This window comes from Tiliqua scincoides, chromosome 4 (assembly GCF_035046505.1).
Source record: "Tiliqua scincoides isolate rTilSci1 chromosome 4, rTilSci1.hap2, whole genome shotgun sequence".
NCBI classification, from domain to species: Eukaryota; Metazoa; Chordata; class Lepidosauria; order Squamata; family Scincidae; genus Tiliqua; species Tiliqua scincoides.
In genome coordinates this window covers 111,502,626-111,525,547 of record NC_089824.1, presented here as the reverse complement: position 1 = coordinate 111,525,547, position 22,922 = coordinate 111,502,626, and the positions used below count along the sequence as shown (strand labels likewise).

At 44.0% G+C, this 22,922-nt stretch overlaps 1 protein-coding gene across 1 annotated transcript in view; it reads left to right on the top strand.

Annotated features, from left to right (window-relative positions):
* The window catches only part of TNR (tenascin R), a 127,708-nt gene that overhangs the window by 26,256 nt on the left and 78,530 nt on the right, over positions 1-22,922 (top strand). Inside the window, exons 5-6 of the mRNA XM_066623118.1 lie at positions 3,024-3,174; positions 19,765-20,034. Of these exons, the coding sequence (XP_066479215.1) occupies positions 3,024-3,174; positions 19,765-20,034 (421 nt within the window). The remainder of the gene's footprint in view (positions 1-3,023; positions 3,175-19,764; positions 20,035-22,922) is intronic.

The window sequence follows — 22,922 nt, the reverse complement described above, 5'->3', positions numbered from 1 at the left end:
CATTTCGATTCTCCATAAAAAGTGAGTGGCAGGAATTCCCAAATATGTGACTGGTGAGAAAGCAGCCACTTTTTAATCTCTCCCTGCTCCCTCATCCCCAAGGCAGCTCAGCTCAGCTGCCTTAAGCATGTTGGGATAGAATGGGAAAGGCCTAAAATAAATAATTTGAAAATATTAATGAGGCGCTGGAAAACCATGTGACACGTCTTTCCATTGCTACCTTTTACAGGGGAAAAGAGAGGCAACAACAGAGGGTCACTCTCTCTGAAGCACCTCCCTGCAGTCTATCCTCTCCAGTTTTTCCCCTTAGTCCCAAGCAGTGCATTAAATGAAAATGATCCTCAGAAATGTAATATACAGTTTGCATGTAATTGTGCCTGTATAACACATTTGGACAAGACCTACTTTGCCATAAGGCTGCGGTTTTCAAACTCTCCTGGTGTTTGAAACCCGCAGTAAGTCCTTGCAGGGGCGGGGGGAGGCAGCAGCACGATCCCCAGGATTGCGCTGCTCAGGGCATTGCAGCGACTGGGGTGCATTCACCAGTTCCTGCAGCAGCGTCCTGGGGGTGCAGGGAGCCCTGTGCGAGTGTTTGCAGGGCTCCCCAGGTCAGCAGCAGTGAAAGTGAGCGATCGCGCTCTGCCTCCGCAAAACCGGATGTGATCACTCCACTTTTACTTCTGCTGACCTGGGGAGTCCTGCAGAGGCTCGCGCAGGGCTCCCTGCACCCAAGGAAGGCTGCTGTAGGGACTGGTGAGTGCACCCCAATCCCTGCAGTCCCATTAGAAGTGAAAGTGGAGCACTTGCGCTCCAGTTTTGCAGAGGCGGGATGCGATCACCCCACTTTCACTCCTGAAGCTTTAGGGAGCCCTGCAGACACTGCGCAGGGCTCCCCACACCCTTGGGAGTCTGCAGGAGGCTCTGGTAAGTACAGCCAAGCCCCTGCAGCCCTCTGAGTGGCGCGATCCTGGGGATTGCGTCGCTGCCCCCGCCCCATTAGGGGAAAGAGGCCAGGGCCCGACTCCCCAGTCTGAAAACCTCTTCAATAAGGAAATATAGACCAAGCATTTCTGATATGCCCCATATAAAGTTGTTCAAGTTAATGAAAGTTCACCCAAGGATGAACAAGCTAGCTGAGCCCTAGAAGTGTGAAAACCTATAAAAAGCTGACAAAGATCAGCAGAAAAACAAGACAAATTGAGGGAGCACTGATTAACATTGCTTGTTTCATAGTTGCCTTTAAAGGCCAGAGGGAAGTTCTTTTTACAAACTCTTTCCTCCTTTCCCGCTCTGACATGGTCTGACTCCTTCATACACAATCCTCCTATCTTTAGACTTAAAGTTCAGACAATGTTCTATTGAAAAACTCTTGCTAGATCCCTTCCTGCCTAAAGGAAAAAATTGTGATGCAAATGTTCAGTGAATGAGTAAAAATGAGTACCAGTTTCCAAGTAGTTAAGAAACAGTGATGTAAGGCAAGAATGGGTTAGATACATTTTAGAAGGAAAGGAATGAACAAAGAAGCTAACAGCCTGTTTCTAAGAGTAGCTTTGGGCTAGGGTTTTCAACTTATCAGAAAAGATCACTCTGGTCTCCTCTTGTGCCCTGAACAGTACTTTGATCTGCCGAAATCATCAGGTAATGCTTTGCACAGCAGAAAGATAAACATTACCTCTATTAATGTTGCTTAAAGACCTAGCTACAGTGGCTATTTGAAAAGCTGGCAATCCTATTTTGGCAGTTAAAAGGAAACAGTGAGATCAGGTGTGTAGGTCATTTCTGTATGTGATTTCACTCTTCCATGTAATATCCAAAGAGGATGCTGTGCTTGTACTGTGTGGTATGATCATGGATACAACTTCAGTACAGCACTCATACAACTGTCCTCCTCAGATGTAATCCTCGATGCAAAACGTAGATATTACAAATCCTTGTATAGTTGAAATGCTACCTTAAGGCTCTGTTTGTACCAGCATATGTCTCCCTAGCATGAGAAGGGACCATTTTTCAAAGTTTTCTCTCCTTTTTGAAAGAGTAGTTATGGGAGCTACTTTTCACATACGCACAGCCTATGCAATCCATTATGTGCAGGTTATCACCCCACCAGGCCCTGCTAATTGGGTAAGAGGCACTTTTTCAAGTGGGTGCTCCTTTTTTTTTAGCAGGGGGAGAGTAACTGGCCCACCTCACCCCAGCACTGTCTGTTCTAGTGGCTGTCTGCTGGTATTCATTTGCATTTTTTTAGATTGTGAGCCCTTTTGGGACAGGGAGCCATTTAGTTATTTGATTTTTCTCTGTAAACCGCTTTGTGAACTTTTAGTTGAAAAGCGGTATAATAATAATAATAATAATAATAATAATAATAATAATAATAATAATAATAATAATAATAATACTCAGGACTGCAGCCATTAGCAAAGAAAAGCTGCATTCTCCACATGGTAGGCTGCACTCCTCCCTGTGAACAGCTGTGCTAGAAAATGGGGCAGGCTGCAGTTACCCAGATTACACAACAGTTACACAACAGATTCTAGCCCCTCCTAAGAGGAACAGCAAGAATGCTGTTCCTCTTAGGAGGGGCTAGAAACTGTTGTGTAAAACTGGAAGCTCACTGGGTAACAAGGGCCTGTTGCTTGCTCAGGAAGAGTTGGAAGGATAATATGGGGGCAGCACGCACTGCGCCCTGAGTTCTTTGGAGAAAAGGTACTCCAAGTAGAAAATAAACCTGAAAAAGAAAGTGACCAAGATCTCATAGCTACAACTGGTAATCACAGTAGCATAGCCAAAAATTGTAAGTGCTCACAAGGGCTTGCAGGTGCAAGAACTGAGAATGATTCCTGTTCAGCAAACCAAGTGTACTAAAGAAATTAATCACGGGCAAAAGAAGCATTAGGGCTTATATGACTTTAGGATGTATGTGTAACTAGAACAATCTGCCCGTATAGAAAAGAGTCATTTACATTTTGATTGACTGGTATTGCTCATTCTTACAAACCTTGAGCCAGCATGTTTTATACCTCTAGGACAATGAAGGGGGTGTAATTGCACAGCTCCCTAGCAGTGTGACAACCTTCAATCAGACGGGGCTGAAGCCAGGTGAGGAGTACACTGTCAATGTAGTTGCCCTCAAGGAACAAGCCCGTAGTCCACCCACCTCAGCCAGCGTCTCAACCTGTGAGTAATATATACTTATGAATTTGCTTACTATGGCTTAATATACTTACTGTGACAACTTGGAGGTCAACAACCATTTCTCTGTTTGTGATAGTTTAATCCTATATTAAGTACTCCAGAGACAGTACACTTCTAATTTGTTCCCAGTATCTGGTAATCAGAGGAGTGTCTCCCTGTAGGCTTCCTGGTAGTTGCACAGCAAGCAGGTGGTGGGGGTTCAGTCCACCTCAGGTACCAAGTCAGAAGGGAGTGCTACATGAGTCGTCGTCGTCGTCCCCATGCTTCCTCCTCATATTTAAGTGGCTTCATGATTTTGCTGCCACCCCTATTCCTCCTCTGACAAGTGTCCGAGTGCCTGTTTGGGACAAAGTGCCAAGGTAAGCTAGTTAAGCAGCTGTGCTAGCAGAAGGTAGAAGGAGGCAGAAGGTAAGTGTACTCCAGTATTTTTTCAGTACTTTTTTATTTAATCTTAAATAAAAGGACTGTGAAGGTCTACTAACTGGGGTACAGGAGTTAGGTGGAGAAATAAATGAATTTACTTATAAATAAATACAACTAAATAGATACAAATAAAATAAAAAGGCAGAAATTGGCCAGGGAGCTTATTCTGAAGAGAATTACAGCTCAAGCCTTAAAAAGGTCTGCTTTAAAACAAGACTACTCTGGATTAAATAGGCCAGCCCTTTTTAATTAACCACTCCTTTCAGTTAAAAGGCCAGTCCCTTCAATTCACCAGAAAAGCAGGGGGAAGGCTAAAACAGGTCTACTCTGGAGTAAATTGGTCAGCCCTTTTTAGTTAAAGGCAGGAGGTCTGGTCTAGAGGGTAGAGCCTCCATTTGCCTGAAGATTAACATCCACAAGGTCGCCAGTTCGAGGCCACCGGCACCGTGCGACCTTGAAGCAGCTGGCAAGCTGCAGCTGAGCTGTTCCATCTGCTCGGAGCGTGGGAGGATGGAGGCCAGAATGTGAAACCAGATCGGAGTGTAACATCTTGAATGTGGTGGTTCTTGAAAGAGAGAACCTTCTTTCAAATTGTAAAAATCCCTTTGGGGATTTAATAAGCCTGCCTGTGTAAACCGCCTTGAATAAAGTCTTGAATAAAGACCAAGAAAGGCGGTATATAAATACTGTATATTATATTATATTATTATTATTAACCATCCCCTTCAATTAACAGGCCAGCCCCTTCAATTACTAGAAAGGCAGGGGGAGGAACCAGATAAGAGTGTCTAATTAGTCTGCTTTGTAAGTGCTTCTTCACCAAGTACCTCATTGGGAAAAAGTGCCAAAGTAAGCAAGCTCAACAGTAGAGCAAGGAAGCTAGGGTCCTAGAGAAGAGGGGTAATAAATAACAAGTATAGCTATGCAGTTAGATAGCCAGCAGCAAGGTGAGGACTATCCAGTGTCTTGCACTGAGCGTCACTTGTATGACTGTATACCTCTGGGATGTAAGTCATGGATGTGGCCTTGGTGCAAGGAGCTCCAGGGACTCTGGGATTGGGTTTTCTCCCTTGAAGCCTTGATTGTGGACCTAGAGAAGGAGAAGCGGGCAGAGAGGGACCACAGAGAGACTTCCAGGGATGTGCAGGTGTTATCCCACTCTCAGGTAAGCAGCTTCTTAGCTGCCGGGGTGGGAAGCTACAAGACTGGAGAATATCATTCTGGAGAAGAGGCAAACAATCCCCCCCCCCGGGGGGGGGCTCCCTTCTTGAGTTCCCGTATCCAGTTACAGTAAGGATACCTGGGGGGGGGGTCGGGGCTTCTTGTATTGGGTGATTCAAGTGTCAGGCATATTGGGGGTGTATGACGGAGGTGAGGACTGCATGGTGACTTGCCTGCCTGGTGCGAAGGTTGTGGATATCATGTCTTGTGTAGACAGCTGGTAGAGAGTGCTGGGAGGAGTTAGCGATTGCGGTGCATGTTGGCACCAGCGACGTGGGGAAATGTAGCTGGGAGGTCCTGGAGATCAAGTTTAGCCAGTTAGGTAGGAAGCTTAAAGCCAGTACCCCAAAGGTAGCATTCTCCTAGGGCAGTGGTATTCAAACTGGGACATCGCAATGCCCCAGCCTGTGAGTCCTGGCCTCTGCCCCCTTAAGGCTCGGGGGCAGGCAGGAGACAGGGGGAAGGCAGTGTACTTGCCCAAACCTCCTGCAGCCTCCCGGGGTGCGGAAAGCCCTGCGCAACCTTTGGCAGGGCTCCCCAGGTCAGGTAAAGTGAAAGCAGAGCAATAGTGCCTGCTCTGCAAAACTAGAAGTGGAGCACGATCACTCCGCTTTCCCTTCTGACAGGGCTGCAGGGACTGGGGTGCACCCTCCAGTCCCTGCAGCAGCCATCCCCTGCAGGGAGCCCTGCGAGAGCACCTGCAGGGCTCCCCAGGTCAGGAAAAGGGAGAGTGGGCGATGGCACTCCACTTCAGCTTTTGTGGAGGCTGAGCAGATTGCTCCACTCTCCCTTTCCCTGACCTGGGGTGCCCTGCAGGCACTTGCACAGGGCTCCCCGAACACAGGGACGGCTGCTGCAGGGACTGGTGAGTGCATTCCAGTCCCTGCAGTCCCCTGAGTGATCCTGGGGATTGCCTTGCTGCCTCCCTCCTGCAAAGACTTACTGCGGGTTTCAAACTCCTGGAGAGTTTGAAAACAGCAGTCCTAGGGCCAGCTAGGCAGGCAGAGCTTAGGGATATCAATGCATGGATGAGACAGTGGTGTCGGAAGGAGGAGTTAGATTCGTTAGGCACTGGGGAATGTTCTGGGACAAGCTTCGACTTTCCCTGGTGTAAGGGGAAAAGTTTCCCCTTGCCTCGGGTTGAGCCTCAGCCAGCCCCAAACTTGCTCTGGATACAGCACAGGCCCACTGGCCTGCCTGTTCCAGCGCAAGTTAGGATTCCGCTGTAAGTGGGATAAGGCTAAACAGTTGTCCAAAATGGACTTAGCAGGACTTATAAAGCCAGCTTTTTCCAGACCCCAAACATTGTTTTCCATTAGCCACCTAAATAGCTTGTCCAAGAGGTATTTGGCATATATCTTGTCCAAAATAGATGGCAAACTGACAGGGCGGTAGCTCCCAGGCAGCTTCCTATCACCTTTTGTGTAAATGGGCATAAAGATTGACTGAGATCAAGAATTCAGCATGATAACCTGAATTATTTACAACTGTAAACAGGTCTGCTAAAAGAGGAACCCACCAATCTGGATCAACCTTAAATATATTAGGGGGTACTAGGGCATCTGGCCCTGCCACCTTTCCAGATTTCAACTGGGAAAGAAGTTGTTTTATTTCAAATTTGGTTACAGGTGGCTGAATTTGTGCTTCAGAAAATAATAAAAGGGACAAAGAGGGAATACCTTTACAGTCATCATGGAAAATTGATGTAGGGGCCAATCCTAGGGATCCGCTGATAGTCACATGGCACGGGAGAGGAAGCATGAAGAAGCCTGCTGAGCAAAACATGCTTGCTCTGGTGCCAGGAAGATGAGTGGCAGCAAGTCTGCCCTGGAGGCTGCTGAGGACCAGTCTGGCATCAGTTGGGGGTGAGTTGAAGCCCTTCTTGCAACTTTTTTGTGCACAGGGCTTGGTGCTTGTCGTGAATATGTACATGCTAGGCCTTGGTTAGCATGTGGAGCCTGAACCAAACTAAGTCAATAATGGAGAAGTTGCTAGCAGTTCCTAGCGGCAAGAATGTGAGTAAACAAACAAAAAGATTGTTGTCTCTCCTTTGCTGGCCCGAAAGGATAGATGACAAGAATTACAACCCATTGGAGTGTAGCACCTTTGCAGACAGAAAGATGCCTTATCAAGCTGATGAAATTCAGCTGTGGATCTCCAGTTGGGAGGGGTAAGAACTAAGAGGGCTAGCAACCAGGCCCACTTCCAGAAGGTTCTATCCTCAAAAGTTTCTGATTGGACAGTCTAAACAAGTATGAAGTCACCTCAGTACTATTGGCATAAGAAGGATAATAATGAGTGGCCAAGGGGTGTGTCCAGGCTCTTCTTGAACAGAGTTTTTGGGGGGCAACATCCTGCACGCTGTGAGCTCCGTTGTCCACCATGGGCATCTGGCCTCACAGGTAGCCTGGAACTGAAAGATCTACAAGAGTAACTGACCCAGGTGAGAGATAGCTAGCTAGCTTTATTATTTTATTGCTGATATGTTTCCTAGATGTTTATACCTCTAGCATTTGCTGCCTTATGTAACCTTATGTATTTAATAAACTAAAATCTCTTTTACTAAGTTGTTTCATTGTCTGTTGGGGACAAAGGTTCAGAATCCTACCAAGTGCTCATTGAGGTCTAGTAAATTGAGGACTGAAGCTTTAATTGGAGAAAGTGCTCAGTGCCTGCAAGGGATAGAATTAAGCCTAGAGGGTCTCAGTGTCTCTGGACTGAGGCACTGGCACAGACAGGGTGATGGCAGTACTACTGAACAGGGGGCCTTGAGGGCTTTAGGGTTTGAGAACCCTTTGAGAGCAGGGCTGGTTGAGAGCAGCTACAAGGAAGGTCAGGAGAGGTTTCTACTTGTACTGGCTGGAAAGGGTACAATTTCTTCTACTGTGGAACATGGTCGATACTACAAAGGTATTGCTGCTGGGGGGGGGGAGAAACGTTTCTGTTGGAAGAAATCATGGTGAGGTTTTTGCCTTTCAGACACAATTTGAAAATTAATGGCTGTTGTGTGGGGGCTGGGAAGACCCTTTTTCTGGTGGGAGAAAGCATGGAAAGCATTTGAGCTAAAGAGAACCAAGAACTTAAGTGTGGAAAAGGTTCTACGTGGGGCGGATCCAGGGGGGTCATGGGTATATGGCCCCCCCAAACTGTCCTGCCAGCAAGGAAGGGCACCTGCCAGGATGGAAAGCAAATTTGGGTGCCCAGGGAACGCCCACTGGGCAAGCACCAAGGAGTTTGTCTGGAATGGGAGCCCAGGTCTGCCTGCCCAGCAAATAGCTACAGAGGCTATAAGCTCATTTGGGAGCTGGTAGACCTGGGTATCAAGTCCAGGCAGGAGCCCAGGTCTACCTGGCTGGTTGACCTGGGCTCTGAAGATAGTCCTCATGGCCCTCCCCACCCCCCAAATATAGACCCTGGGTCTAATATCTGGGTCTAATAGACCCCAAATATCTGCCCCTGGGTCTAAGGAGATTCAGCTCTCAGAAAGATAGGAGAATTTATCTCTACTAGTTAGATTCAATAAATTCAAATCTTCTGTACTTTGTTTTTTTTTAAAGTAATGAATATAGTAAAAAAAAAACTAATGTTCCAATGACTTTACTGTATTTGACTTGCATATCTTTTATCTTGATTTTATGTAAAATAAATTTTATTTTGTTATGTATTGATGCATCAGCAATGTGTCATTGGCAAATGAAAGGCTTTCAGTTATGTTTTACTTTTGCAGGGATGCAAGCCTGTGTACTGTGCTGGTGTGCAAAATGAAAGAATATGTTGCATGTTATTTCTATATAGACAAATACATTTTCCATTGCATATGGAGATGCATATATTCTATACAAATTATTGTTACGTTGCTTTACAGATAATGCATCTTTCAAAAGAAAAAAACCCAAATATTTTCTCTTCATGAAATTTGGGTGTTATGGGTCTTTGATGTTTCTCCATACTTATCCTTTCATTTTGCACACCAGTATAGATACCCAACATCAGTGGCATCACTAGGATTCGCGTCACCCCGTGCGGGAGGCCTGTGCGTCACCCCATGCAGTGGGCGGAGCAATGCCCCAGGCAATGTACCATTGCCCCACCCCCACTGGTTTTTGGCTGTACCTTCTGTTAGAACACAGATATTTCAATGTGGATTGTTTCATTGCATTCTGCATGAAATTATGCATTGACTGATATATAACATGATGGTATTATTCCTCCAAATTCTGATTTTAGCAATTTTGAAAACTTGTAGAGTCTCTCTCTCTCACACACACACTCACACCCACCCACCCACCCCGTGTCAACTTACTAACAACTTATTGCAGCAGTTCTCAAACTTTTAGCACTGGGACCCACTTTTTAGAATGACAGTCTGTCTAGGACCCATTGGAAGTGATGTCATGGCCAGAAGTGACATCATCAAGCAATTAAAATAAATAATTAAAATAAAATAAATAAGGGGGAGCCAGTCCTGTTCCACCAAGTGAATCTACTCTGAAGTAAGTCCCATAGTGGTCAATGGGGCATACTCTCAGGAAAGTGTGGGTAGAATTGCAGCCTGTGAGCTCAAGCTTATGCATGTCTACTCTGAAGTAAGTCCCATAGTGGTCAATGGGTCTTACTCTGTAGTCTGCCTGCAATAACAACCCCCCAAAAAGAATCAGTGAGCTCTTCAGCCCACCCAGTGCCCAGTTTAAAGTTCTTCTATTTCAGGCACATCAGAATAAAGACCCACCTGGCTTCACAAGTGCAAAATAGAAAACTTTCCCCTGACCAGTTCAAGCCTCCTTTTTGTTCTTTTTAGGAGGGGGGGAAGGCTGCCTTCTGGAGCAGCTCCATTGGATAAGGACCCTTCTGGTGTCCTCATATTCCCCTTTGCCTGGCCTGACCACCAGCCAAGGCACGTCTGCTACTCATGAGTAAATGTGACTGTGAGGCTGCTTTGCTTTCCATAAGGCTCCATAGACTGGGAGGGAGGCAGCTAGGAGGGAGGAACCTCCTTCTCTGGTGTTTTTTGGGGGCTGCACTCATTGCATGAGAACCATTCTGGTGTCGTTGGATTCCTCTCAGCCTGTCCTTTCCGACGGACTATGGCAAGTACGCCTACTCGTGAGTAAACACACGATACGGCTCACTTTCACTTTCCATAGGGCTCCATGCATTTTTTCCTTTTTTTTGGCCATAACTTTTGAATGAAAGGAGCGATTTCAGTTCTGTCTTTTGCACTGCACTCCGCTGGCCATTCTGCATCCAACAGTGTATGGCATGATGGGTTAGCTCCTAATGCTGCGAAGTTAGCACATCCTCCACCCAGGGCGCTCACCCCCCGGGCGCGTCACCTGGTGTGGCCTGCACCCCCCTAGCGACGCCAGTGCCCGACATAACTGTGCACCCTGAAAAACTAGTCACCAGCCACATCTAAAATCCTGGCTACATGCCTGCTAGCAACACCTCTACTTCCTGGAGACATCTAGATGACCATTGTTGGATACAGGATTTATGAACCATTGATCTCAGACAGCAGGGCTTTTCTAATGGCCATAAATTATTACCTAACCCCTGAGCTCATGTTTGTTATAGCTAGGAGGTTGAACAAGCTCTGACCTATGCAAGCAGCAAAAAGGGTTTCATTCACAGCTTCGTTTCTGGTAATCAAATTAAATAGCTCCATTCATCAAAATCAATCTATAAGAGAAAGCAACATACAAAGCTTAAGCAAAGCTCTCAAAGAGGAGCTACACCAACAAAGCTGATAATTATACCACAATTAATGGGCTTTGAAACCAAAGACCAAGAAATGTGTGCCTAGTCACTTGTAATACAGGAAAGCCTTTCCCTTGAAAAAAGGTCTCTTTGAATATGAACAATAGTTTGCAATCCTGGTACAGATATTAGTCAACCACTCATATGTTATATATAGATATTGTGCCCTTTTCTTGTTTCTTTCCAAATGTGTCTGTGTTTGAGGGTTGTGTGTATGGTTTACCAGTGACATCTACGGGCCACATCAAGCAATTCCAATCTTTGCTCCAACCATATTTGCTCATCTGTTGTATGGCTGTATTTCCCTAAACTCTGATAGCTGAGCAACACTTTTTTACTGAATTAAAAATGGAGAGGACACACTTCACGTTTACACCTCCCCAAATATGAGCTAGCCCCCACCCCATATGCTTCTGTTAGAATCACTTTTCTGTCCAGACTTCCTGATTGGAAGGCGGTAGGTCAAAGGGCAGTGATTCATGCACAGATGCCATGGGCAGCTTCTCTGAGAATGAATAATTCTGCTGCATCTTTTCACCAGGTATAACTAAGGGCCCAATCCAAACAGGCCCATGCTGGTCCAGTGCTGGTACGCAGTGTCTCAAATGTGCCATAAGGCATGCCTTAGACACTTACCCCTTAGACCAGCGGTTTTCAACCGCTGTGCCGCGGCCAGCCTCAGGTGTGCCGCAGGACCAGAGGAGGCAGGCAGCAGCTGCACGCGGGGGAGAAGCAACTGCTTTGACACTCACCTCACGTGGCAGTCAAAAAAGGAGCAGCTGCTTTGCTTCTCCTGCTGCTGAGCAAGAAAAAGGCTGCCTATCCTCATTTACCTGGAAGTAAGCCCCGTTGACTATTATGTGGCTTACTTCTGAGTAGGGGTCTGGGCGGGATGAGTGAGAAGGAGGGAGTCAGTCTGCTGAGCCCACCAGCCTAAGAAAGGACTGGCTGAGGGTCCAGTCCCTTTTCAGTCCCTTTTCCTTGCCACAGTTGCTTGCAGCTCCCCAAAGCAACCCTCCCTGCCTTGCCTTTGCCTTTCAGAGGAGAGGCATTGGGCCACAATCCTATCCACACTTTCCTGGGAGTAAGCCCCATTGACTATAATGGGCCTTACTTCTGAGTAGACATGCCTAGGATTGGGCTTTTGGTCACACTTTTTTCTGAAATTCAGGAGCAGGCAATGGGGGAGAATGTGAGGCAAGTGATTCTGGACCTTTGGAAGGTGCAGACAAGTGAGGGGAGGGACAGTAGGAGAGGTGCTAACTGCCATTATGAGATGAGGGGGGAATGTGCCTGTGGGAGGGGGTGGGGTGGGGTGGGGGGGAGGAGAAGTGCCAAGTGCCTGCTGGTGTATTTGAGAAAAAAGAGTGCAGCCAAAAGCCTAATCCTAGGCATGTCTACTCAGAAGTAAGTCCCACAGGCACATTCTCCCCCAGTCTTTGGCTGCAATCCTAACCACACTTTCCTGAGAGTAAGCCCCATTGAACAAAATAGGACTTACTTCTGAGTAGACCTGGTTAGGATTGCGCCCTTTGTCATGTAATGATTTAATTGCATTAATTATATTAATTGAAAATTAATTGTAATGTAGTAATTTAATGTAAGTAAAAAACTGGAAGTGTGCTTTGACAATTTTAGTGCGTTGGCAGTGTGCCGTGAGCTAAAAAAGGTTGAAAACGGCTGCCTTAGACAGTTACACACAGTGTGGGTGCTGGCTCAGTGCGAGCCCATGCTGAGCCAGCACTGGGCAGAGGAGCAACAACCACCGCCCAGCACTCCAGACGAGTGCCAGGCAGTGGACTGGCAAGTCAGGGCATGAAGGGAGGTGTTCTGTGGTGGTGGTGGGGGGAAGTGTGGCAGGAGGGGGACAGAGATGGTGGCAGTCCCTGCCGCCATATCCTAACCCTCCTCATGGGTCTCCTTGAATCTGTGTCCACTCAGTAGAGGGCAGAGACCCATCAGGCCCACCTGGGAATTATACATAGCATAAGCTCCCTTACTCCGAGTAGCCCCAGCACTGCTTTCCAGTCCCATGGGATGCAGCGGTCATCATTTCACTGTAGCCCTGGGCGCTGGGAAGCACCAGATTTGGCTATAAATAATCCAAACATAACTGATGCAGAAATGTGGTAGAATTACCTGCACCAGACAAACACTGACTCAGAAGAGGCAAGAGATACAACAGGTAGCTTCTCTGTGGGTGGGCACCTGGACTCCTTAATTACAGTAATTTCTTGCAGCATAAGGGAATTTCATGGGTTTGGGAATCTCAGATCTGTGAGATCTAGCTAAGGAACCATTAGTGTCCTTTGCCACATTCCCACATGGAATCAGTGAACAGGTGCCTAACAATGATTTACACACTCTAGTAACTCTATATAAATGCTCCTCCAACCACACATTCCTGCCCTCCAATGTCCCCCTTCTGGTTTCTATGCCAGTCTGCACCTGCATCTTTTGTTTCCTGGAAATCCAAGGCTTTTTGCCTCTTAAAGGTACAAAAGCTGTGCCATAAATAAAGCTGGCAATCCGATTTGGAGGTGAAACCACCAGTCACCTTTAGAGAACTTATTACACTTCTATATTGCTAAATTATTTGGGACCAGCTAATTAATTACAAATGAAACTACAAACAATACAATTAACATTACATTCTGATGTGCACTAATGTGGGAGTCGGCCTCACTGTACACAATGAGGTTTTCTTCTGAACAGAGATGCATAAGTGTAGGCTGTTCAGGAGTTTACAGTCCCACATTTTGAGGCTAAAAAGTAGACAGTAATCTAACACTGTATATGTGTACATTTATTTGGGGAAATTCCTGCCTTCCCCTGAATTACATGGCTTGGCTCTCTTGCTGGAGTCATTTGGAACTTTCTGTATTGCTCCTTAGAATGCATTGAATAGTTGGGAGTGATGGATTGGGTAGAGGAATGGATCTTATTCCTTGGGTAGAGGTTGGGATCTTATAATTGTACATACTGTGACCCAAATCCTAACTCATTTTCTAGCACTAGTATAGCACTAGTGCCAATAGGACATGCACTGTGTCCTGCAATTGAGGGGCACTCACAAAGGCCACCTCAAAGTAACATGATCTTCTTTTCCTTACCTAGGAGTTACATTGCCCTTATGTCTAATAATGTGCTAATGTGCTAATATTATAATGCTAATTAGTGCTAATATTATAATTATAGAATATTATATATTATAATATTATAATATATTATAATAATAATAAATAATTATTATAATATAATATAATACAATATTATAATGCCTTATGTGCTAATATTATAATGCCATTGTACAAATCGATGGTAAGGCCACACCTGAAGTATTGTGTCCAGTTCTGGTCGCCACATCTCAAAAAGGACACAGTGGAAATGGAAAAGGTGCAAAAGAGAGCAACTAAGATGATTACTGGGCTGGGCACCTTCCTTATGAGGAAAGGCTATGGCGTTTGGGCCTCTTCAGCCTAGAAAAGAGACGCCTGAGGGGGGACATGATTGAGACATAAAAAATTATGCATGGGAAGGATAAAGTGGATAGAGAGATGCTCTTTACACTCTCACATAACACCAGAACCAGGGGACATCCACTAAAATTGAGTGTTGGCAGGGTTAGGACAGACAAAAGAAAATATTTCTTTACTCAGCGAGGGGTCGGTCTGTGGAATTCCTTGCCGCAGGATGTGGTGATGGCATCTGGCCTGGATGCCTTTAAAAGGGGATTGGACAAGTTTCTGGAGGAAAAATCCATTACAGGTTACAAGCCATGGTGTGTATGTGCAACCTCCTGATTTTAGAAATGGGCTATGTCAGAATGCCAGATGCAAGGGAGGGCACCAGGATGCAGGTCTCTTGTTATATGGTGTGCTTCCTGGGGCATTTGGTGGGCTGCTGTGAGACACAGGAAGCTGGACTAGATGGGCCTATGGCCTGATCCAGTGGGGCTGTTCTTATGTGGGTGCTGGAAATTGGGTTAGGATTGCGTCCTAAAATTTATACAGTATAAATATAGAAAAGTTATATTCCCAAAATGCAACCTGTAATTCATTGTAATAAAATTATCCACTGATAATACAAAAACAATTTATACACAATAATTATACACAACCTTTTCTACAAGTTAAAATATAAATTCATAACTACAGCTCAATCTTTACCTTAGTCCTAGGTCAGTCAACCCAAGAAAGTTGTATGAGATACAATTCTCCTTTAGGACAATGCAATTTTGAATGGTACATTTTGATTATAGCACTTGTTACAAAATTGGATGAACTAATTGCAATTTAGGTGAAAATTTTTCATTTGGTATATAAGCCTCTCTTAACTCCTTGAATGGGATGCAATAAATCCATACTATGACACTATCAATTAACATTGTATGCATTACTTGCCAGGAAGTTGAATGAGCAACTCTGCTTTGAGCTTGAAGCTTTCCTCTTGCAGAGTTTTCTCATATTTATTGTCCTTGCCAATCACACTGTTTGGAAAGTTTCAATGAGGAAGCATTTTTATTTAGCTAAAACTAACCAGAGCACTAGTGAATTACAGTGAAAGAGATTAAAAAATCAAAAGCTTAAGTACAAGGGTAGGCTATCATACCAATGATTATACACTGGTTCATATGTGCAAGTAGATCACCTGTAGTACTGCATGTGTAAATGAGTCATTACAAATCAAACATCAGAGAGATGACATAAATAGTTTGAAAATTAAAGACTGCTTTTCAGTTGAGACCATTCACACAGCTGGCTGAAGTTTACCAAGCACTGAGTATTCAAGAGAAATAATGAAACACATTAATACATGAATCAGTCTCAAAGACTGGCAAACCTGTCACTCTTCCGTCCCCTTCCAGGAGTATACATATACATTCAGTGCATTTGAGAACTTGGGAACATAAGAGCAAACATTACAAAATAAACACTTTTAAAAACTTGCCATCAGTAAAGTGTGACTGATAGGGCCAAGGCACCTATTACAAAACACATTTTAAGCTTTCTCTAGTAAAGAGGAAAAAATGAAACTTGTAGAATGAAAGCTAGAACAATAGCCCTCTGATCACCAGGCAGGAAATAAGCCTGAGATTAGATGCACAGCAGGAACAGCAGGGTAATGCTGGTTTGGTACATAAGTGATTAACAAGCAGTTACTTCCTGTGTTCTATAGAGGTGCAATCCATGCAGTGCATAATAGAATGCAGAACTAAGTATGGATAGCTGTCTAGATACTCCATTGTTTTCAGTGTTTAGCTACCCCCAACCATGGCAAGGTGCTCTAAGGACACCACATACAAAATACAACATGATCCAAGGATATGTTAGCACTCCCTTACACCATAGGAAACACAATGGCATCAGCAGCAAAGAACCACTAGAAACCCTTGCACCCAGGGTTTAAGTCCTCTCATCCTTCCCATATAAATACTGTACATCAGTGGTTCTCACACATTTAGCACTGGGACCCACTTTTTAGAATGAGAATCTGTCAGGACCCAGCGGAAGTGTTGTCATGACCAGAAGGGACATCATCAAGCAGGAACATTTTTGACAATCCTAGGCTGCAATCCTACCCACACTTACCCAGGAGTAAATCCCATTTATTATCATTGTTAAAAGATTATACATAGTAGCTTGTTAAAAGTACAGTACAATGCAGTCACATGCCATGGTAGCCTCAAGTCTAATATATTAAAAATAGAATATTGAAATGAATGGGGACCCACTTGAAATTAGCTCACGACCCACAGTTTGAGAAACACTGCTCTACATACATTCAAGGAATATACTTTTGAGCAGAGAAGAACACAGGTAGGAAGATGATTGCCCTCTTCCAAGGGAACTAAAGAAGTTCCCAAAGAAGAAGGCCAATTCTATGCTTGGAATCATTAGAGAATGGCTAATATTGAATATTGAGAATATTAAGAACGGCTAATATTATAATGCCATTGTACAAATTGATGATAAGGCCACACCTGGAGTATTGTGTCCAGTTCTGGTCACTACATCTCAAAAAGGACGTAGTGGAAATGGAAATGGAAAAGGTGCAAAAGAGAGCGACTAAAATGATTACCGGGCCGGGGCACCTTCCTTATGAGGAAAGGCTATAGCGTTTGGGCCTCTTCAGCCTGGAAAAGAGGCACCTGAGAAGGGTACATGATTGGCACATGCAAAATTATGCAGGGGATGAACAGAGTGGTTAGAGAGATGCTCTTTACCCTCTCACACACAACACCAGAACCAGGGGACATCCACTAAAATTGAGTGTTGGGAAAGTTAGGACAGACAAAAGAAAATATTTCTTTACTCAGTGTGTAGCTGGACTGTGGAACTCCTTGCAACAGCATGTGGTGATGGCATCTGGCCTAGATGTCTTTAAAAGGAGATTGGACAAATTTCTGGAGGAAATTTCTGGAGGAGCCCTCATGAGAGGAGAGGAACAAGTGACAAAGGGAACCACAGCAGCAGAGTGCATGGGGTGCATGTGGGTGTGACTCAGTGGGTGGGCTACTACAGGAGGCACCCTCTGTCACATGCCTCCTGCAGGAGCCCATCCAGCTAGTCACACCCACATACAACCCATGCACTGCTTCCTTGCTGTTTCCTGCAGGCATAGCTATCAATATGCTGCCATTCCTGTCTACTTGCCACTACCTGCCATATACCATGGTAGCAAAGGACAGAGGGCTCATGATCACTGTTGAGGTTGTTTGGGGCCATGGCTATTGGCTTTTGGTGTCCCTCAGGTTTCTATTCAGTTCCCCAGGCTCTTTAATGTTTATAAAACCTCCGGGGAAGTAATTAAGGAATGTGGGATTGAGTGTCAACAATATGTGGATGGCACCCAGCTCTAGCTCTCATTTCAAACTTCATCCAAGGAAGCTGTGTCGGTCCTGAAATGACCGCTGCTGTCAGTAATGGATTAGATAAGGATAAATAAATTTAAATTCAATCTGGAGAAGAGATATTCTTAGGAGACCAAAAACCTGGTACAGTATTTGAATTGTCAACTATTTCTTGAATGGTTAGAAGTTGGAAGTTGCAGGTACACCATGGTACACCCTTAGAAGTTGCAGGTACACCATTTCGGGGGTAGTGCTGTATCCAGCCTTGACCCCTGGATTGTCAGGACCTAGTCATGGCTAGGAGTGCATTTAACTAACCCATTGGTTTGCCAATTGTCCCTGTTCCTGGATTGGATGGACTTTGTTAAGACTGCACATTCATTGGTAACATCTAGATTAGACCATTGCAATGTACTCTATGATGGACTGTCTATTAAGACTACCCAAGTAGTATAGAATGCAGCCACTAGTCTCTTTACAGAAGCTTGGGATCATGACCATCTCATGCCTCTCTTGATTCACCTCCACTGGCTGCCTGTATGTTCTAAAAGCCTGTGAAATTATTTTTCCCTGGAGCTTAGGACTGTTCCCTCCCTACTAGCCTTCTGTAGGGGTCTTAAGACTTTTTAAAAATTCTGGCTTCCTTTTAACCAGGGCTTTCTGGCTTGTTTTATAGCTACGTTTACTTGCTATGTTAGTATTTTTTTGAAAAGATTTTTTTCTTTGTTGCATTATTTTATCAGTTTATGCAAGTTGTCTTGAACTTCTAAAAGGCTGGAAAGACAGTGCATAAGTTCTTCAAATAAATAAAAATATTATCCACATTGAGTCATGTGGTTTTCTGTGTATTAAGAGCAGCTGACTTGTATATTTGACTCAATTTGTATGCAACAGCCTCAAGGAACTCAAGGCAATATACGTGCAATATACTCAAGGCAATATGTGGGGTTATCCCCACATACAGAACAATTGTGGCTGCAATCCTAATCACACTTTCCTGAAAGTAAGCCCCATTGAACAAAATAGGACTTACTTTTGAGTAGACCTGGTTAGGATTGTGCCCTCAGTTAGACTAATGGATACTTTTTAGGCTAGTAGCATCCGTGCATCTGCCTGCAACATGAAGTGTGAGCCTGAATTTTTTTTTTAAACCTAACATTTACTCCTTTTTTTTTTTAACCAAAAAACCTTTTTTTACTCTAACATAGTAAGGTCTTGTGAAAGTATTGATGACATAATTCATGGATTATTTGTTTGAATAAGATAGTGAGTGAAGACCTTGTTTGCCTTCAGACCTTTGTTAGATCCCATTGTTTATTACTAGTATTTTAAGCTCACTTGTAAAAGAGACTTTCTCATCTCTTATTGAAAAGGCATGGAGAAATAATTTGGAAAATCAACACACAAAGTCTTTTTGCCTTCAGATCTCTCCCCCCCCCCCCACTTTCTCTTGGGCAACCATCAAACATCACTGTTCCCTTAAGATATAGTGTAGGGCGCAGTCCTAACCCCTTATGTCAGTGCTTTCCAGCATTGACATAAGGGCAATGCAACTCTGAGGTAAGGGAACAAATATTCCCTTACTTTGAGGAGGCCTCCATGAGTAACACCCAACTGCAGGATGCAGTACATGTCCCATTGGCTGGAAAGCACTGACATAAGGGGTTAGGATTGCGCCTGTAGTCTACTGCAAATTTAGCTAGCTTTGAAGATCAGTTACTTTTTGCTATGGTCCTATTTTGTAACAAGTTGCTATATAGGTGACAGTTTCTCACCTATAAAATGAGAATAATAAAAACTATAAATGCAATAGAAAAGGTAAAGTCCGTTGAAATGAAATCCTATATAAGTAGTCATGCACCAAAGCAATATTAGTAATTAATTTTACCTGAACTGCCACAATGCACATGACAACATCTATAGGAAGTGAACTGATCTGCCAGCTTTCTTCAGATGTCAGTTACGCAAACTAGGAAATGTATGGATATTTTCCTTAATCTACTGTATTTGACCTGTGTTTCAGATTTTGGTTGCATTGGTCTGCAACACACATTGTCCTTGTACTATGGTCAAGAATAGCGTACTTTTGGGTAGGTAGATCACCAGTACATACATAGTTTATTGCCAAACTAGTGACCTAGTATTAAGATCTTCAGTTCACACTCTAGTCTGGTTTGGACAAATTCATTTTTTTCCCATTATGATTGTCACTGTTTTCCACTTCAGAGAAAAAAGTGATGACTGGATCATTGCAAGACTCCCTGCTTCTTTTGTAATTTGTCTATTTTCTTTTATTTATGCATTTACTCTGGATTCAGTAATTGATGGGCCAACCCAGATACTGGTGCGAGATGTCTCAGACACTGTGGCCTTTGTTGAATGGACTCCACCTCGGGCTAAAGTGGATTACATTTTGCTGAAGTATGGTCTAGAGAATGGAGAAGGTGGAAAGACCACTTTCCGGCTACAGCCTCCCCTCAGCCAGTATTCCATGCAGGCCCTACGACCTGGTTCACGATATGAAGTCTCCATCACTGCTGTTCGAGGGACCAATGAAAGTGATGCTACAGTTACCCGCTTTGTAACAGGTATGCCCCAGATGATCAGATACTAGCAAAGTGTTTCTTATATATAACTGAGGATGATTCACACACATTTACCTTACCCCTTCCTGAATAGATAGGGTTCTCAGCAAAGAGAAGGGGCCATAGTTTGGTGGGACAACACTTTCTTTGCCTGCAGGAGTTCCTTACTTCATTCCTACCTTCTACAGTTAAAAGAACCTCCCATAATCAGACCTCAGAGAGACTCTACCTGAGACCCTGGAGAGCTGCTCCCAGTTAGAATAAATAGTGCTGCAAGTTGTGGAACACTCTGATTTGATATAAAGCAGTTTCACATGTTCTTGTGATGGCAGGCATGAATTGTGATGCTGTAGGGTCAACTGCTGACTGACACTTCTGACTCTTTTCTCACAGAATCACAGGTTATAATTCTGGCAAGAAAATTAATTCATTTGTGAATTAAACTTCTTCTTTTTTTTAATCCTGGGGAAATCCAATAAATATTAGATATAGATAACACTCTGTGCTCGCACAGGTTCCCAGGGTGTTTGTTGTGTCTAACATACACAACTCCTTTCCAAAATTTTAACAAGTTGTATGTGGATTAGCACCCAGAATGTGTTTGGAATGGAGTTAACTCACTTCAGTACAAAGTGTGAATGTGTTTTTAGGGTTATTTCATGTATTGCAGAGCAAAAAACTCAGATTTGCCACCTGGTATATACTCAGAGAACACCAGGCAATCCCAACTATTTGGCAAGTGGTCCTGATATGAAATGACCTGTTTTCAGACTTTTTAGTAATCAGGGACTTAACTACAGGTGTATCAGCATTCAAATTCCTAGCTAGTGGGTTAGTACCCTAACAGTTCTGATATCAGTGAATAAGGGCACAATCCAGTCCTTGACTTGGGCCAGTGCAAGTCCCTTGTGCTGGCACATTTGCACCTCCTCAGGAGGAGGCTCATAAAAGCACCGGCCCGTGGAGGCTGACGCAAGACTCCACGCCGGCTTCCTCTGTGTGGGTTGCGTCAACCAGGCTGGGCCAATGCAAGGAGCAAAGGTAGGTGGGAGGGAGGCGTTCCTGGGCGGGGAGAGGACGGGCGGTGGGGGGCGGGCAGGCAGAGAGCAGTAGGCGGGGCTGGGATCCAGCATAACTGCTGGGTCCCAGCCCCTGTTCCCAGGGAGAATGGAGTGGCTTCAAGTCCAAGGAGACTCATAGGGGTCAGCAGTCCTTACCCGGAGGTAAGGACCTGTGTTTCCCATTAACTCTGGCTGAGCTGCTTATGGCCCCTATCCTGCGCTGGATACAGCGCAAGCCTCTTGGCTTGCCTGTTCCAGTGCAGGATAGGATTGCAGCCTTAGTCAGTGAGGCCCAAGTGTCCTTCAATATATATTAGACACATATGCAGTCCATCATGCATTCTGATGCTTGGCTGAGTATTTGTCCCTAACTCTGCAGAAGAGGAATAGGGGTGTGTCTATCCTGCCTAAAATACGTCTTTAAGGGCCTCTTCACTCAGTGCTTTGTATGTGCACATCTAAACCTTTCTGAAGTGTATACTTAAGGTAGGGTGTGAATGTGACAAACAAGTATTTGCAAACACTTGTGTTTATATCTGTCACTCAAAGTACGCAGTGCAAAATCTACTTCATGAAACAGCGACCAGCAGTTCACTCCACAACAGTCCATGCTACTGACAAGCAAGGTGAACTATTGGGCTAATGGAGTTACCAGCCCCCCCCCCCCAACCAACACCTTCATATTGGGAGACAGGATAGGGAGAAGTTTAATGGAAGGAGAATGTCGTTTTCAGTGACAGCACCATAACTACCTAGGGAGATCAGGCAGGCCCCCCTTTTCTCCATTTTTATTAGAAGTAGAAGACACTTTTTACTGTGCCCTTTTAACTCTGTATTCTGATTTGTACTCGCTAGTAAGAAACACCTGCATTTTATTTTTGGTTCCTTTTTTAAAAAAAATTTTGGTACCTATGTTTGCTTTTTATCTGTAAGCTGCTCTGAATTCTTTTTTTCCCCCCTGAAAAGCAGGGTATAGAAATTACAACTATCTATGCTTGCTATGTATAAAGTGCACTTATTAATATATGACTACTTTAGTTAAATCAAAGGCTATAGGACAGCTAAAAGGTTTAATATATGTCTCATAAAGGAGGAAGGCATATTTTAGAATTATTTTATGACTTAAATATTGCCTGTCAGAAAGATTACAGATGAATTCTCATGCTTCTATATGATGTAGACTCCTTGATTTGCTGAGTTTTTCAGTCCTCGATTTACTTCTATGAAATTTCATAATCAAAAAAGCAAATAAAAAAGCAAAACTATTGCCTTATCCATTCGCTACTTCTTTACACAGCACAACTCTGCTCACATTTTCAGCACTGCCTGTGTGGTACTGATGCTCTTGTGTACAGAAAAATATAATTCACATACTTTGAGTGACCCTGAACACCACCTTCTGAGAACCCAGTTGGGGAACTCTGGCTGCTTCAGCAATGAAAATGCACACAAATTAAAAACGATGTGCTGCATTGAATTCAAATGCAAATTCTCTGCATGGCTGAACATCTGAACATCAAATCTTTAGTTTTAGCACCCTCAAATCCACAATTCATATCAGGTAAGAGAGGGAACGTAGCACAATGTTGTTAGATCACATGTTCTGGCATCATCATTTTGAAAGGATCTTAGGTAAAGTAGGTGTTTTTTATTCTTCTATAGAGGAACCACAACTTATAGTCAACAGCATTGGGTTAAAGTTACAGACCAAGAGGCTGATTCAGCATAAGGCAGCTTCATATGAAGATTTTTCTGATAATTTTGCAATGTAGCATTCAAGTTTGAATTTCACTTTGTTTTCTCAGTTTTTCTTTCAACTTGAAATTCAGG